The sequence below is a fragment of the Pyrus communis genome, chromosome 3 (genome assembly GCF_041283825.1).
Source record: "Pyrus communis isolate YQ-2024b chromosome 3, ASM4128382v1, whole genome shotgun sequence".
Classification (NCBI taxonomy): Eukaryota; Viridiplantae; Streptophyta; class Magnoliopsida; order Rosales; family Rosaceae; genus Pyrus; species Pyrus communis.
The window spans coordinates 8,377,741-8,395,000 of NC_142567.1; the positions used below are offsets into that span (position 1 = coordinate 8,377,741).

Below are 17,260 nucleotides of genomic sequence, written 5' to 3' on the forward strand. Positions count from 1 at the left end.
AAAAATGTTCGACGTTCGAAACGTAAAATGTTCGTTATAACTCCAAATTCGAATATGTTCATGCCTGCACGTTCGTGGCAATGAGTACGATACGAATAAATTAATTAAATTAAAACTACGTGTTTCGACGAGACAGTCAAACTAAGTAAACTCAAGGGTAAAATGGTAATTTCATAAGTTCGACAATATGAAAATACACTTAAATTGGGACGGGGTTTCACAATAATTGTGGCTTACCACCAGTTGTCCCCCTTTTTAAAGAAAAAAAGATAATATATTCATATATAATTTAACAATCAATATTCAAACTTAATGAAAATCAGCATCTCACTCTTACTAATTGAAAAATCTTCAGTTGCATGAAATCATGGTTTATGGTTCATCCATGAAAAAATGGAACACAGCTAAAAAAGAGATATGAAAATACGATTGTTTTTGTGAAAAAAAAAAAAAGTAATGCACAAGTTAGTTTTTTTTATTGTTAAAGAAAAATGGAAGAAAGTAATACACAAGGCTTTTTTATTGCTAGAATAAAAAAGGAAAATTAATATATTAAGTATAAGCTCCACTTAATCAACTGTAATATAGATAAAATCATATGATGATAATTTTCCTTTCAATTAAAAACTTTTTTATTAGAAAATTTATACTTATATGTAATATATAGGATGATAAATTTTGTTTGGAGCCCCTCAGTAATTCAGGACCCTACGCCACTGCACCTTTTGCACACCCCCAACGTTCCTTGGAGAAGGGCATGGGACCATATGTATATCAAGCTTATTTTGGTTACCACAACTCAAAATGAGGGCATTTGGTTGAGTTTTAAAGAGTGGGTAGTTTTACTTGCATTTGTAAATAGTGAGTATTTTTGCCAAAAATTTGAAAAATTTATCTCCGCATTCAAGGGTTTTGAGTTTGAATATTCTTACCTCTAATATCAATTATCCCAAAAAGAGAATCTGTCTTGGATATATTCAACAACAAAGTAAATTTTATTATTTGCCTTGACTAACCGCTTTTTACACTTAAATCTAAGGTAACCATTAAGCCCCTCCTCCAGATTCATATCACGCGTCTTATTGATTAACCATGGTTATCTTGTGCATTTAATTAAATCTTCATGAAAAGAATAGGATTAAGTAAATAAACCCCTCAACTTTTTAGTATAATTTTAAATTGTTCTTAATCTTTTGAAACATTCTAAACAAGTATCCAATCTATTGAAAATGCCACATCCATTTAGCTCCAATTAATTTTTCCGGTTAAATATACATGTGACAACAATGGATCTCACTTTTTAGCATACTTGGACACAAATAATAATAGAAGTAACTACAAAAAGAACTTGAAGACGAATACAAAAATAAATAAATTCACAAATAAAATGGAAAAGAAAAATGAAGATCCGGAAATATCAAGCCGCCACCACCTCCAAGCCCACCTATGACCACCGAAACCCCATCTCAACCTTCATGCTTGTCTTGAAAGCCTTGATTGGCCTAGTTAATTTAACAAAAATTAAATTGAAGCTTAACAAATGTAACGTTTTCAATAGGTTGAGTACTTGTTTAAAACGTTTAAAGTTATTGAGACCAATTTAAAATAACACTAAAAAGTTGGAGAATTTTCGGTATTTAATCCAAAAGAATAACACTTACATTATTTATTAAAAAAAAATCACCATTTATTCCTTCATCATTATCCTATCAATTAAACAAACTGATTTATCCTATTTCTATTCCTCTCTTCTCGGCTAAAGCACCTTTTATGTATTTAATACTTTTATGATTTTTGGGGTTTTTTTTATTCTTTGTAACAATCAATATTATTAACACTAATACATAAATGAGCTAAGCCTCACAATGAGCTAGTAATTATGTGATTTAAATTCATTTTTTGTGAGAATCGAATCTAAAACCTTTCACTTACTTGTATTAAATGCATCAATGGATTGAATTCTTTATTAAGAAAAGATTTTGCTTTAGCCGAGAAGAGAGGAACAGGAACAGGATAATAATTCAATCCATTGTTCAATTGGCAAGTGACCCTTTACCACGGTGGTGGAAATGAGTTAAGTCATTACATGATGGCGTGGGTTCAAATTCTGTCAGTGGCTAATCTAACATCAAATCTAACAAAATAAAAAATCAATTGTTCAATTGATAGGATTTTTTTTAAGGGAATTGTTATTGGCACTTCAAAAATCTTATTCTACACTCCTCACAAATGTATAAAATATTATTTTAATTGTTATTCTTTTTCATAAAGATTTGATTAAATGTATAAAGTAATCATGGTTAGTTAAATGAACACATGACATGATTCTAAAAATGAAGTTTTAACGAAACACTTTTGGTACTATTCATTTTTAACAAAAATGACATTTTTACTCTAAAAAGTCACTTCTGGTACTATTCACTTACAACACCCCCCATAATTATAGCCTTGATTCTTTTATATTGAGTGACCATAAAATAAAACAAGTGTATAGAAATTGAAAAAAAAAGGTGCAGCATAATTTCTTTTTGTTTCTTTACTATTTCAAAATAAGAGAATGAAATACGTTCACACTGTCATTGAAGTCGCCATCTATTATTCGCTCCAGATGGTTGTAGACAGTTGCAAGTGGTTGCTCCTTCGCCACTTTTTCAAGTAATAGTGTTATTCACACATCTTTGTTAATGTTTGGTCATTGATTTTTTCAATTTATTCAATCTAACAATTGAAAATTGAGAAATGTTATTCACACATCTTTGTTAATGTTTGGTTATTAATCTTTTCAATTTATTCAATCTGACAATTGAAAATTGAGAAAAATGTGTAAGAAGTAAAAATATATATTTGGATCAGTATGCTTCCTTAAGCTCAATATTAATATACAAATGACATTGGGTCAAAACCGGGTCTACCTTCACACAAGAAGTTCGCCGGTAGGGTTTGGTCTATATATATATATATGAACGAACATAGCATGTTGCGTTCCCAAATGATCATGCATATTCATGTTATTAATTAACCTAGCAGTTACATATTGTATCGACAAGATAAACTTATTCAAAAGCGTTCCTTTGCAACTTTTTATGCATTGTGCTTCACAAATTTTTGGATATTGTATCGGAGGAATGTTTTTCTGTTTGATTACCTTGAACTGTACAAGATAATGTTCTTTTACTAAAATACTATACAAAATCACAGCATATATACCTACATTGATATCATAGTATCGCTATCTTTGCCTTTTGGACACGCGCCACTAGGATTATATCAATCTTCTGCTCCTAGAGCTCATGATTTAAGAAAATTGTGGTTGTCCAAACTCCAAAGTTAATATTGATCCAACCATAGGTTATTATTTAACTTCTTAGTTCTACTTTCTTATCTTCCATTGAATTAAGTTGAACGGTATATGATCACAATTTTCTTAAGAGTCATTTCTGCTCACTATTTTCAAGAGGTGGTGTCGCTCTACTTTTTATTATTGGATGAGTTTAAATTCTGAGATTTCTATCTATCCACTACACATATCTCGAATGTAACTCATTGAACGATAATAAATAGAATGGTGAATATTATCATTATTTAAGGATGGCAAGCAAAAATATTTTTATTTTCTTAAACCATAAAATCTTGAAGAACGAGCCTTTATATTGACTCTTTACTCACTTCATTTGGTTTACCCTTTTAACGACTAACCAATGGACTTGTGGCGTTAAATAGAACCCTCAAAGCAGAACCAACCATGATGCATTTTCATCCAACAACTTGAAAACAAAGCAGAAAGTTAAGAAGATAAAAAGGAGCCTTTCCCACTCTGAATGGAGGGACATGTTTTAGATTTAATTGTGCTTTTGGTATGTTCTCTTTCTCTCCTCTCTAGGAAAAGGTACAAAACAATCAAGAAAAAATCAAACTTCAAATTAATTACGTACCCCAAAACTAATTTCATTCAACTCTTGTCACTCCTCGTTCCCTGCTCTATTCTCTAGAAATTTTCTTGAAATGTCAATATGTCTTTCCACTTTTTTCTTTCAATTAAACTTTTAAGAGAATTGCACCAGCAGAGCCACATTAAGGGCTACCCTGGACTGTAGCTCAGACAGCCTTCGGTAGAAAATAAAGTTTTACATGTAGTTTTTATTGATTTTCAAATGTAGCTTACCATATATTTAGTTACTGATTTGAATTCTTTCGGTTTAATTATATAATACAATTTACAAATCATCTCTTTTTCTTGCATTTTTTTTCTCTTCGCTTCTTGTACATGTACAAGTTTGAATTTGTTTGAATAACGAAAATTCTTGGGTCACCTTGTGAAAATTTTCTTAAACTAACTGATACTGTAAAAAAATTTCTTTGTTTATAAAGATTTAAATCTTTAAGCTAGCCCACTTGATAAAAATTTTCTAACTCCGCCATTGGAGAATTGTTAATCAAAATTTTCCGAAATTCTTAATTTATCATCTCACGCTAAGGTACTACCTCCATCAAATTTTCTATTCAAAATAACCCTATGAAAGCTACTAAACTACCATCCGAGAACCATGAAAAATGGGAACCCCTGAGAGGTTCTGCGTTTCTCTCTCGTCATTTTGCACAAGGATGCAACGTTGTGTCAGTTGGAATAATGGGAAAGTGGGGATTCATATAATAAAGAACTTGTGAGAAGGAGTTTGAAAAGTCCAAAACAACTTTGAATAAATTAGGAATTTCAAAAACTAAGATGACAATTCCTTTAATACTTTGTTAACATAACAAATGAAAAAGGTATATAAGTTCAAGTACTAGCTACAATATTTACATTTAATATAATTATTATATGACCGTCAAGATGATAATTGTATTATATACATATATGTATTGTAGTCAAATCCGTAAGGTTCATATGAAATTTCAAAAAAAATAAAAATAAAAATAAAAAATCCCTTCTTTTGACTCCACTAAGTTACAAGATGATAATTGTATTAGATACATATATGTATTGTAGTCAAACCCGTAAGGTTCATATGAAATTTCAAATAAATAAATAAACAAATAAATCCCTTCTTTTAACTCCACTAAGTTACAATGAGAAGGTCTATTGGTGTAATACTTGAGAATCATGAACACTTCTTGCCTTTTACTTGTAATAATCATTTATTTTTTCTTGTAAATTATAGTTTGATGTATGAATACATAAATGTTTGAGTAAAAGTGTAAAAAAAAAAAAAAAAAAAAAACAATTACACTTGTCAAAAAAATGTAATATGTATGTAAGAGGATGTCTGTAAAGAGGAATGACTTTTTACTCGTAATCGTTTGATATTTTTCCAAAAGAATAATAACAAGATCCCCCCAAAGCCTCACCAAAAAGGCAACATCTTCTCCAAAGCTAGCCACATCAACTCTTGGAGACAAGCAGACAAAGCATCACCCCATCCATATATTCCTCCAAAAAGATTTCCAAAAGCTACCTTACACACCGTTTGGACTCTTATCCCCACCATTTTCTCCCAATTGAGGCTTTCTGCGGCCTCTCCTCCCATTTATCAACCCAACGTATGAGATTATTTAGTTACCAAGCCTTGCCTTCTTGGACTTTGCATCACAGCAGCAGATACTTCTTTCTTTGTTCACATCATTAGAATCTGATGGATGGCAGCCTAATTTTAATAAAATAAATAAACATTTTCCTAATGACTCATCATGTCCTCTATATATAGGTATACAACCCCCCACAAGGTCACCTCAAAAGGCAATTGAAATCTAATCAGTCCCCTCTTTATGGCTAGGCAAGGCAAAGATGGCACAGTTGTTCATTCTTCCATTGCCTTATTGCAAGAGAGGTTTAAGAAATTACAGAGAGAAAAGGAGATTAGGGAAGAGAGAGAGCTATTGAGGCGGATGATACATGGATCAGAAAGGGTTTCTATTCCGGCAGCATATTACGAGCCAACTGGGTTGTTTCTCCATTCTGGATGGACAGCTTCTCACAATTATGAAAGACAGCCTCACCCACCCCAATACTCAATGTACCTCCACCCTAACTTGCAGAGCAAGCAATCTAGTTATCTGCAGGTTTCTGATGAGACTCGAGTCATGAGGAACGTATGTTCAAGTTCAGTTGCAGTCATGGACAGAACAAACAATTTCGATAACTCAGATGTCGACACTTCTCTTCGTCTTTGAGGCTGAAGAACCTCTATGTACTGATGGTTCATCGCTTAATTTGTACTGTTCTTGTTAATTATATTGTTCTCGTTCGATCTATTAGTTATATTGGAGAAGCATTAACAATGTAATTATAATATGTATGATCAGAAGCAGTATCTTATGCTCCTTTCCAAGTCCAGGCCGATCTGCGTAGTTTACAGATGAATCCCAAGTAGCTTAGACTTGGAGTAAATTTGTATCAAACTCAAATTCAACGAACTTTGAACCTAAGATGAATCTCACTTACAAGTGGAGGAATACTAATAGACCATAATACTAAGTGACAACTATAATCACTTCTTAAGAAAAGCACATGGAAGATATTTCTTTATGAAAAAATTATTTATGGAGAAACTTACCACCTATGGAAGAAAACTCATACATACTAACCTATAATATATGGTTGCAATATCATTAACTACAGAGTACAACCTCAAAGGAAATTAACAGGACAATCTAGCCTAGTTCCTATTTTCCAACCGTTAATGATATTATCCACCACAATTCGTAGTGAGTTGAACTGTTGAAGAAGATGCTATCCACCACAATTCACCACTTGCTTTATTGTTTCGTTATTGTCTACCATCCGTCGGGAGTAGTTGTAACATACTACTTTTGATTTCCTTGTTGCCTAGGAATAGTTCGATCTTATTTTAACAGTTAGAGCAATGTATTGTTTTGATTTTTTATTGGTGGTGTATCCACGCACTTTTTTACCTCCATACACACCCTGTTAGTGTTTATCTTTTGATTTTTTTTTTTTTTTTCCACTCATTCGATTCAACAACCGAAAATTAATGGTTTAATCATTTCGTAACATGGCATGAATATACAAAACCTGTCTTTTCCAAAGAGCACTCCCCATCTTTATTGGCAAGTTACAGGTCTTCATCGACATGGCGGGAGGCACTGAAGCGACCACCACCAGTTGTTTCATCTATTATTTTCGACAGTAGGGGGAGTTCAACGCTAATAACAAAACCGGAAGGTCAATCCAGTGACGATACAAATCAGCTAGTTTGGTTTTGTTTTCTAAATTGATCCTTCCATCAACCTAGGTTATCTCCCACAAAGATGGCTCTATGTACATCTCACACTTTTCTCGAGATCAAATGAGTCCCGGTTGGTCCTTAAATGCCAGATATTGATACTCAAAACTTTGAATCTTTTTACAGTATTCCTTCCTGATTCTTGTTATTTTGTTCTCAATCTTTACCTCTTGTATGATTCCGTCAAAAAGCAAATCGCAAGAAATGCAACTAATGTCCACTGACATTATCAACAGCGTCTTCATGTTCATCAGATATGGTATTCTGTGGTCTCTTCTGAAATGAATCCTCGTCATAGTCTGTACCGTCTGAGTCCTGATCACCACTCCACTTTCTTTTCATGATTTTGGGAACCAAGCGGGTCACCTCTTCGGTCTCCAATGTAGCAGCATCGTTCTCTATCCTTTCAAATCGAACAGCACCAACCTTTCTGGCATTTCCTGCTAGTATCTGGTCCAAAAAACAATATTAACATCGATATTACTGTATCCGAGTAAAGGATAACTCTTTTTTAATACTAGTTAATCCAATGGAAACCAAAGTTAGCCCCTACAACCACCAAATACATGATTGACCCTAAATGCTGCAAAATATTCAACATCATACCTCAATTTTAAAAATTTGGTGCTTTTCTTTTTTATCCTGATTGTCAGACTTGGTCTCGTCAACCTCCTCATCATTTTCATTCTCAAGAACAATTTTAATGCTCTCACCCGTCCTTGGGATATATCCAAATGCCTCACATATAAAACCTGATACAGTCTCATATTGATGGCCCTGTAAACAGGTGAAAGATACATGTGAAAATTGAATAACGATATGTCAAACATAGGATGCAAATTATTTAATACTTTTCAAATTGTCAGTACTGAAAAGGAAATCAGATGACAATTGGGGAAACAAATCTTTTAGTACGATTTTATTCTTTGATAATCAACAATGAGCAGAATTAATAAGCTTTTGTAAAGTAATACAGTTCAGTTCTCAACTCATAATCATAAGTATCAGCTGAGCATAAGAACGAAAGAGATTGCGTGTAAGATGTAATTGAAGGGAGGAAATATGCATACTTATAACATGCGCTCTAATTCAAAACAAGGGAAGACCATCTTTGTAAATTAACGGTGAGTAAGAATGCAACTTCCAATGTGGGCAGCTATTCATCAGAAGATCTTTAATGGACTACTATATGAAACAGAGCCAGTTTCTTGTTAATAGTTGTTTCTCATGCAAGAGTTCGACAGAATTTGTTGCGCTATCTGTGTGCCGTGCAAATGTTGCTTCCTAGACATAAGTCATGGAAGGCTAGGCATTAGTTTTCAATGAGCCCTTGGTTTGAGTTGAAGCAGATAGCCTTTGATGGCCCCAAAAATTCAGTCTAGTACAGGACTAGTGGACTGGGTACGGACCACACTCCTTTATTCCTGTTTCTTATTTTATTTTATTTCCCTAAAATGTAAATTTCCTTTTGGGAACTAGGGTGTCGCCCCTGAGACCCAAGTGCTTTCAAATATATTTTTACGTATCAAAAAATACAACTACATCATATGGACAAGCAATTATGCAGAAAAATGAGAATGATCCAACGTCTATAAATTTCGTAAGCAATATTCAGAGTTCAAAACTTTCAAAGATACCTCTGGCATCTTGACATTTAGATCTTCAGAGAGTTGATCAATAGACGTGTTTGCATCCACATCGTATATCCCCTCTGCACGCATCACAATGTAGCCAGTTTTTTTCTGAATCTCCTCCTGTTCGAGCATCAATAATTTCAGTCAGAAAGTTAAAAAATATTATGGTAAACAGCCAGCACAACCGTTCTGTTTTTTAACTATTACATTTTACTTTATTTTATTTCTTGAGAAAGACATTATTATATTGAGAAGCACAGTTTTGTGTGTTTATGGTTTAACAATAGTTGTGCTCATTCCCTGTATCAAGTGAAACCACAAGGATAATATTTTCAGACAAGGAAATTTTCTTTCGCTTGCTTAACTTTCTTTGATTTTTTAGCTTTTTGATATGATAAATTTCGACCGATTCTACTTATGCATATATGTGCCCCCATAGTGCTTTTGTAACTGAATTACATATCACAAAAAAATTGGAAAAGGAGCACAACCACTAGTAGTGAGAATTACTTTTGAATCATTTTCGTCAAATATTTCCCCAACAATTTCCTCAACCACATCTTCCAGGGTTACTATCTGTTTCACCACAAAGCAAGTTAGAGAGATGCTGCGCAACTTGGTGATTTTTTAACAGAAACATTGGTCATATTAAATTCAATGATGAAAGAAAGAACACACCCCTACAGTTCCACCGTATTCGTTAAGAACTACGGCCATGTGAACCTTTCGAATGCGGAACTCCCTAAGGAGATTCCAAACGGACATTGAATCTGCAAAAGAGACCATAGAAAGCAAGGACCATGTAAGCACACAGGTAAAACAAATTTGGAACCAGATGGCATACAGCGTTCCAGACAACTTTGACCATAAACAGCCTATAATTTCTTAAAGAGCTATCCCAACTTTATACCATGCACAATAACAAATTCAAAACTTTAAAACCAAGGGTGGCAAAACTTCACAAATCAATTGGCCTAGTATCATGTGCCAACATTAGTTCAGAGTCCTGATTCATATATTTCCTTCAATGACTCCTCATTGTGAGATAGAGCACGTGGAACTCAATGTAGGCTCATCAGTCGAGTGGGCTCCAAGGGATTTAAACCTTATAACATCCCCATAGACTTTTTTCTGGAATGAGGCCTATGTACCAAACCAGGCAATAAACTAAGCAACCCCCACACCAGGATTTGATTTAACATGCTGCCATTTTATTTCCAGAAATGGTTTTAAACTTTAATATGTAGGACAAAAAACAAGGAAATCTAACTGTAATAAATGCAGAAGAATACAAATAGGCAGCAATGTACAATGAATATTTAATTCAGAAAACATGTAATTAAATTGGCATAATACAAATGATTACCGGGCACAAAGTAAGCAGGTTTCTGAGCCATATCCCCGACACTAGTACTTTCTAGTAGCTCACCCTTCAAAATCAAACATATTTACAGTTCTGCACACTGTGAGATTGCTTATTCAATTAATTAAAAAAATGGATTTCACAGAGGGACAAATAAGAGTACAAATTGTCTCACCTTCTGAACATAATCCAGTAGATCCATTGCATATGCAATTCCTACGATATTGTCAACTCGCTGTTCAAAAACAGGTACCCTAGAAGAATGTTCAAAATATTATCAGCAGAAGCCATGAAAAAGCTATTCAGTGTACCACTAAAATTTTGGATTACCTTGAATATTGATGAGTTACCCACAAGTCATGAAAATCAACTAGCGTTGCACTAGCATCGATGGCAACTACATCTACGAGAGGCGTCATCACCTCTCGAACATGTGTGTCTTTAATCTCCAACACATTTTCTATCATATCCTGCAAAAGGAGTTATTTTCCCATAAAAATGTGTCTTAAATAAAGAAACTTGACAACTAGTAAACTTATTTCCCCACCCCATCCCACTATCTCTCTTCTCTCCAGATATAGAAGGTCCTCGACATTTCAAGGTGTATTTAACCAAACATATTTCTTCACAATTAGCATTCAAAAAAAGAAAAAAAAAAAATTTGTTTTTCACCTTGCAAGTGATTCCCTACCAAAAAATATTTTTCAACAAAATAAAAAATAAAAAGCACTGTTGCACTACCTGTTCTTCCTCCTCTATTGCCCCACTCAACTCTGCCCCCCGCAGCATCAGTTTTAACTCCTCTTCAGTAACATACGGTTCACTGATCAAAGAAAAACGGTGTAAACAAGGGCATAACTTTTTTTGAGAACATTTTCTAAGTAAACAACATTAACGACACAACTTGAATATTTCATAGACGTAATTCTTTACTATCCATAAAGTGAAGGTATACTCTTACCAAAAGAACAAAATGAAGGTGCACCAGAAAATATTGTCAGGTTAAATAAAAGATAACACCCTCCATGATATTCTAGCATGGTAGATGACCACTTGCTATCAACAAACAAATGAGAAAAGAATCCAAAGATATTGTTAAACTTAGAGCATCTAACCCACGGCTAGAGGTGGAGCTGGAGACCCTGGATCATATAATATGTTATAATGCAAGGCTAATATTTTTCTGATTTGGGATTCTATATTATCAGCAAGCCCCCTTCAAATGTGGTTAGACTGACCCAAACACGTGTCTTGGGTAAAATGGAGTATGTGTGGCCGTTGGGGTTGGCATGTGGATTTCCATATTTGACACCATGTTACATTTAACTTTGACAATAAATATAGATTCTGTATAGTGATGCAAGGCTTAGATCTACACACCCATTCATATGGCCTGACTAAAGACAAAAGGGAGAATGAATTGTATTCGAGTGAGCACATGTGGCTGTTGGCCTGTGGCTTACTCAATATGACACTATGATAAAGTACAATGGTTTAAAATTCTCCAAAAAAATTCTCCAAAAACATAAACCATTAAGCGCTGTTAGATACTGAAGATGCTTCCTCTTTGCTTTTCTTTTTATTCTTTTGAGAAGCTTAAGCCAAATGGCACATCCACAGAATAGGTACAGCTCTTCGGTAAAGATTTCCTACACATGCCTAACAGAAGAAAGAGTAAGCCACATTCTCAAAGGTAGACATAAATTTCTAACTAGAAAAAGGCCTCAAGCATTTCTCCAGACTCCAGTGCCTTGAAAACGCATTTAAAAAGGCGATTATGCATCATCTTATAAGAGATAACATAAACAGAAATATAGAAACCATATCATTGAATGGTACTAAATTCATACGATCAGTTTAATGAAATATAGTTATTTATGTGACTAGTCTTCCCTATGGCACTCTCCTTAACTTTGTAGAAATGTCTACAGCTTTTGTCTTTTAACCGAGAAGAGAGTACTAGTCAAGACACTTAGGAGATGGGAAAATGAGAGTGAAAGATTTAGTAAAGGAAGAGGCTTTTCAGTTAATGTAGGAGAGAGATTAAATTAAACGCATACAATTTGCAGCAGATAACTGATGTTCCTAATAAAACAATTAAGGAATTTTTATTGTCAGATGCATTCAAATCATTAGATGGTAAGACATATAATCTGTTTCTTTCAACAACCACCACTAACCATTTATAAATCCAATCGGCAATCAATGTTTTGATTAACACTGAAAGATAACTCCAACCTACCCATTATCTGACTTATCATCTTTCCTACTCCTTTGGAAAACAATATTTTTAAATTACTATATGGACTAATATGTCTATAAGCCACAAAGAAATAAATATGACAAATGAAAATCAGGGAGAATTCAAACGTCGGTTATCAAAAAAGCAAACCTTCTTCCTTTTAATCCGAGTATTTTTAGCATCCCCATCGATAGATATGTAACAATTCTCCCCACGGGGTATAATACCAAAGAAAGCCACGCCACTGGCCTAACCTGGGGGCATCACACCCAACATTCAAAAGAAGTAGGAGTAATATCAGTTAAGTGAAAACCAGCAAGCAACTCAAGGTCTAAAACAAAAGTTAAAGATGTGTAACTAGTGGTCACAGGAGGGTTTCAGCTGAACGTAGAGCAATTTCTAACTTACCACAAACCTAGCAACCTCTGTGGGATTGTGAACAGCAACACTTTTTGGAGTTATTTCAGTGAGGAGCAAAATAGCAACCTTTCATTATCAAGAAAAACAAACAGTATTAAACATCAAATCCACTAGTAAATTATTTCCTTAAATGTGTAAAGCAGCGTCTGGCCTTTGATAAACACTGATTTTAGACTTATTTTTCAGCAAAAGTCAAACTCAATGCAGTAGAAATATCATTCTTTTTAATGAAATAATCAACTCTTTCAAAAATCATAAGTTCAGTTTCTCTCTACTCTATACTTCCACGTCTATGTTTATTAATTGATCAAGCAAGGAAAATGAGACATACAGTCATTACTCCAGTTGCTGCGGTGACACCAGCTTCACCAAATATTGCCGTTGCAGCATCTGTAACTAAAGCAGTTGCTCCAATATTGACAACACTGAGTACATAAGTAAATTCTACAATAAGAAGGCAATGTTCAACTTCACGATGAAAGAGTAGAAAAATTAATGCAAACAAAAACGAGAAGATAAGTACGTTGTGCCAATAAGTATGGTTGTCAAGAACCGAGTAACATCGTTGCGAAGCAATTTGAAGACACCATTTTCAGACTCTTTCTCAGCCAACTCACGCACCTGACACAGATTAATATCAGTTAACTAATGTTATTTGAAGATCCTAATGTGGCAGATCATTTACTTTCTTTTCAAAATTCTAGTAGGAAGATCATAAGATGAATTCATATATTTCGAACTCACAATTACATGAGCACAAAAGCACCAATTAATAATGAGTGTCTTGAAAAAGAAGAATGGTATAATATATTAAGCTTCTTAAGTCTCTACAAACTAGATACCATTTACAAGAATTGTCTCATTACAAGTGACGTTAACCACAGACAATGTTAACTCGCATGCATGAAATGAAGCTTATCATTGACTGAATTGGCAAGTTTAGGCAAAAATCCGTTGCACGGTCAAATATGCAATTGCCACCATAATCTAGGCAGAGCAGAGTCTGACTCTACTACTTCACGTGACCGTGATATCAAACCAGAAATGGAAACTAGCACAAACATAAACTGAAAAATAAGCCTTAGGCATAGACTGATAATACAGTATTCTACAATGTTACTATTTACCAGCATACAAGTAATATTGAAAAAAAAGGGTACAATGTCCAGTAGGGGGTGAGAAATTCACTATCCAAACAAATAAAAAACAATCCTTTGAAATGCCTATGATATAAGCATTCACAGAATATAACAAGTTCATACCTTCCAGGGCCACAACGTTGTAATTGAAGTCTCCGCCATTGAAAAAAACGCCGAGAGACCCAAAAGCGCGGCCAAAATCAGACCCTGCTCCTTGAAAACCTGAAGAACCAGCAATGTCTTGGGCCAGGCATTCCTCAGCAACAATATGCTCTGCCCAATAACTCCATAGCCTGCATTGATCACACCCTCCACAGCAAAAGCTCTTCTACACCCATAAATTAAAACCCCACAAACCACAGCTGCCAAAACAACTCCGCACTTCACCAATTCCTTAACGAAATCAAACTTTGCACCCGAAACAGCATTCGTACCACCCACACTCCCACTATCTTCGCCCAAAGCTTCCAAACGAGCTTTATTAACCACCACGTCGACTCCTTCTAACCTTGGAGCTAAGAACTTCTTAAAACCGCCACTACCGATACAATTCGGCCCAAATCGAAATGGGTACCGGTTATTTCGCAGCAAAACCTTCACCGGAAACTTTGTTTGCCCTTTGCAACACAAGAAATTCCATGATTTCGACCCGGAAATGAACTTATTCGGGGCTAGAATAAAAGACTCGAGCGCCATTTCGGTAAATTACAATCAAAGAACAGAATTTGAACAAAACCCAGAACGAAAAATGAACTAATTGAGAATCAAACGGCCAAGAAATGAATAAAATTTATTGTCAAAGCTTTGAAATTTGGGAAAGTTTGGAAATTATTATACAGGATTTTTTATAATTTTCTTGTTTGGGATTTTTCTTGTGTTTGTTATTGGGTGGGACAAAATTAGAAGTGTTGGAGTGGGGGATAAGGAGGGGAGGCTAGGGTTTTAGGGGGGAGAGAGAAGTGGGTGTGGGATTTAGTCGGATTGTTCAGAAACATGTTTGGCTGTTGGAGAAGGCGAAGTGGTTACTTACTTGACAGCTGAAGAAATTGGAACCGAAGGGTGGTTTGGATTGGCAATTTGGCGGCGGCAGCAAGGTACTAAATTTGTGAGTAAAATTTTAAAAATTAAAATACATAAAAGTTAATAATTGATTTATTACTTGCACGTTAATAAATATATTTATCCATATTAAGCAAATAATTTAATTTAAAATTTTAACATTTTTAACATTACCTTTAAAGCAAGCACAACCCACATCAAATTTTCTCATTATTGTCCAAAAAGGAAAATTTTTGGTCGATCCTGCGTCCGAGTGCTATGTGACGTCAGGATTCAGGAATGAGGCACTGATGCCCCGCCCTTGCAATTAGGAAAAAGCTCCAGCAATTTGGATTAGGGTGGGCAAATGGGCCCAGGACATGGGGATTGGGGCAAGTCTATGCGGATCGGGGCATATCTAAATATTATAAACATCAATGGGGACGGGTCCGGGGCGATCCAAATATTATAAATATCAAACGGAACAGGGCGGGGTGGATCCAAGTGCATGATGAAACAGGCTGGGCGGGGGCGGTTTCTAGTATTATATATGTTGATTAAATCCTCGCCGTTGAGTCTCTCAGTCCCTCTGCAGCTGTGCCTCTCCCTCACTCCCTCGAAATCAGTCTCTGTCGTACTCGGAAGGCACGAAGTCGAACAACTACGGTTCTCTTCCTGCATCATTCCCTCCAAAATCGTTCCTAGTTTGCAGATTTCGATTTCTCTGGCTTTCTCTGGCTTTCTCTCTCTTTCAACCCATATTATACAACCAGGTGCCCTCTCTCTCACTCTAATTCCAAATCCTGATGAACTAATACAACTCAGATCAATATTTTGTTCCAATTTCAATACTTAGACTCGGTACTACACCAATCCAAAATCCAATACTTCAACTTTGTACTACACCAATCCAATATCCAAAAAATCTGTTTTGAAAATAATAATAAAAAATTGTCTCAGACTCTTGGATCTGGCTCGAACCGTTCCGTTTGAAACCAGCAAGGTTAGATCCTGTTTCAAAACTCAAAATTTTTGTGCCCAGCTTCCCCGATCCCATTTTAGTTTAAAACAAGTCTGGTCCGATTCCTCCAAGTTTGAACCCAGCCCGTGTCCACCCCTAATTTGGATAGTGTGCGAGAAAAATCAAACCGTTGGATTGGCCAGTATCATTTTTTTTTTCCTTCTGAATTTGTTCCCTAATCCTATTTGTTCCTTGACAAAATGATATTAAAACTTGTCTAAACTATTTCTTTGAAGAAAAATGAATTCATTGATAAACGAGGAGATTACATAATCTAGCAAGAGAAGTAGGGTTAATGCGAACAACCTCCAATAAGCTCATGCTAGAAACATTCAACAATTATTACGATCCTCGATTAAAGCATCAAAAATGAAATCTACAGGTTCCTCAAAAGTTTTTAAACTTGAAATCATACATATCGAAATTTTGGAACAATTACGATAAGAAAACTAGTAATTGACTGAAACCAAATGTAGCGGTCATCATAATAATTAGGGTAATGTTAGGAAGACTAAATTTGTAGATAAAATTTAGTAAACTAAATGATATGGAAGTTAATGATTAGATTATTACTTAAGTGTTAATTAACGTACTTATTTCTTATTAATGACAGATCATTTTATTTTTCAAATTTAATCTACCTAGCACTACTCTAATAATGATTGTTGACGCATAGTCCTTTTAAACTCCAATAGGCTCGGACACTAGCGGAACCAAGGTGGGTGCAATGGGATTCATGTACCCCAATAAGTTTGTTGGGCCACTCTTTTGGTGCAAAGAAGAGAAAAAATGGGAAGAGGCATTGTTTTGGTTTTTTGAAAAATAAAGAAAAAGAAAGGATGATGACTTCGGTTTTATAATGGGAGAGAAGGCAGAGCCTTTTGTTCTGGCAACATCCAATTTATATTAAGGCATTTGTAATACCTTTTTGTTTTGAGCAGCAGCAGAAGAGAGAAGAGTTGTCTGTCGACAGCTCCAATTTGTGAGCAAAGGAGAGAGATGAGAGCCACACCAGAGAGAGCATTTGATTCCCCCATTTGAAAAAGAGTGCAGTTGGGTCTACCATTTTGAGAGAGAAGCTGACGCAGAGAGTGAGAAAAACATGGGGCACTATTTAGAGAAGCCAGCAGTTGCTGCTTTAGTGTTCTTGTTGGATTGCTTC

The 17,260-nt window shown here is 35.0% G+C and overlaps 1 protein-coding gene and 1 long non-coding RNA gene across 2 annotated transcripts in view; one reads left to right on the forward strand and one right to left on the reverse strand.

Moving 5' to 3' along the window:
• LOC148697857 (uncharacterized) overlaps positions 1 to 17,260 on the forward strand; it is a 69,519-nt gene that overhangs the window by 22,841 nt on the left and 29,418 nt on the right. The window lies entirely within an intron of this gene.
• LOC137715352 (DUF21 domain-containing protein At1g55930, chloroplastic) lies at positions 6,972 to 15,178 on the reverse strand. The gene is made up of 14 exons (XM_068454645.2): positions 14,163 to 15,178; positions 13,424 to 13,521; positions 13,232 to 13,325; positions 12,889 to 12,966; positions 12,631 to 12,734; positions 10,980 to 11,061; positions 10,569 to 10,708; positions 10,414 to 10,492; positions 10,242 to 10,305; positions 9,554 to 9,645; positions 9,386 to 9,451; positions 8,879 to 8,995; positions 7,848 to 8,018; positions 6,972 to 7,691 (listed from the first exon to the last, which is right to left on the reverse strand). The coding sequence occupies exons 1-14, from the start codon at positions 14,733 to 14,735 to the stop codon at positions 7,452 to 7,454; spliced, it is 1,998 nt and encodes a 665-aa protein (XP_068310746.2). The 5' UTR covers positions 14,736 to 15,178; the 3' UTR covers positions 6,972 to 7,451.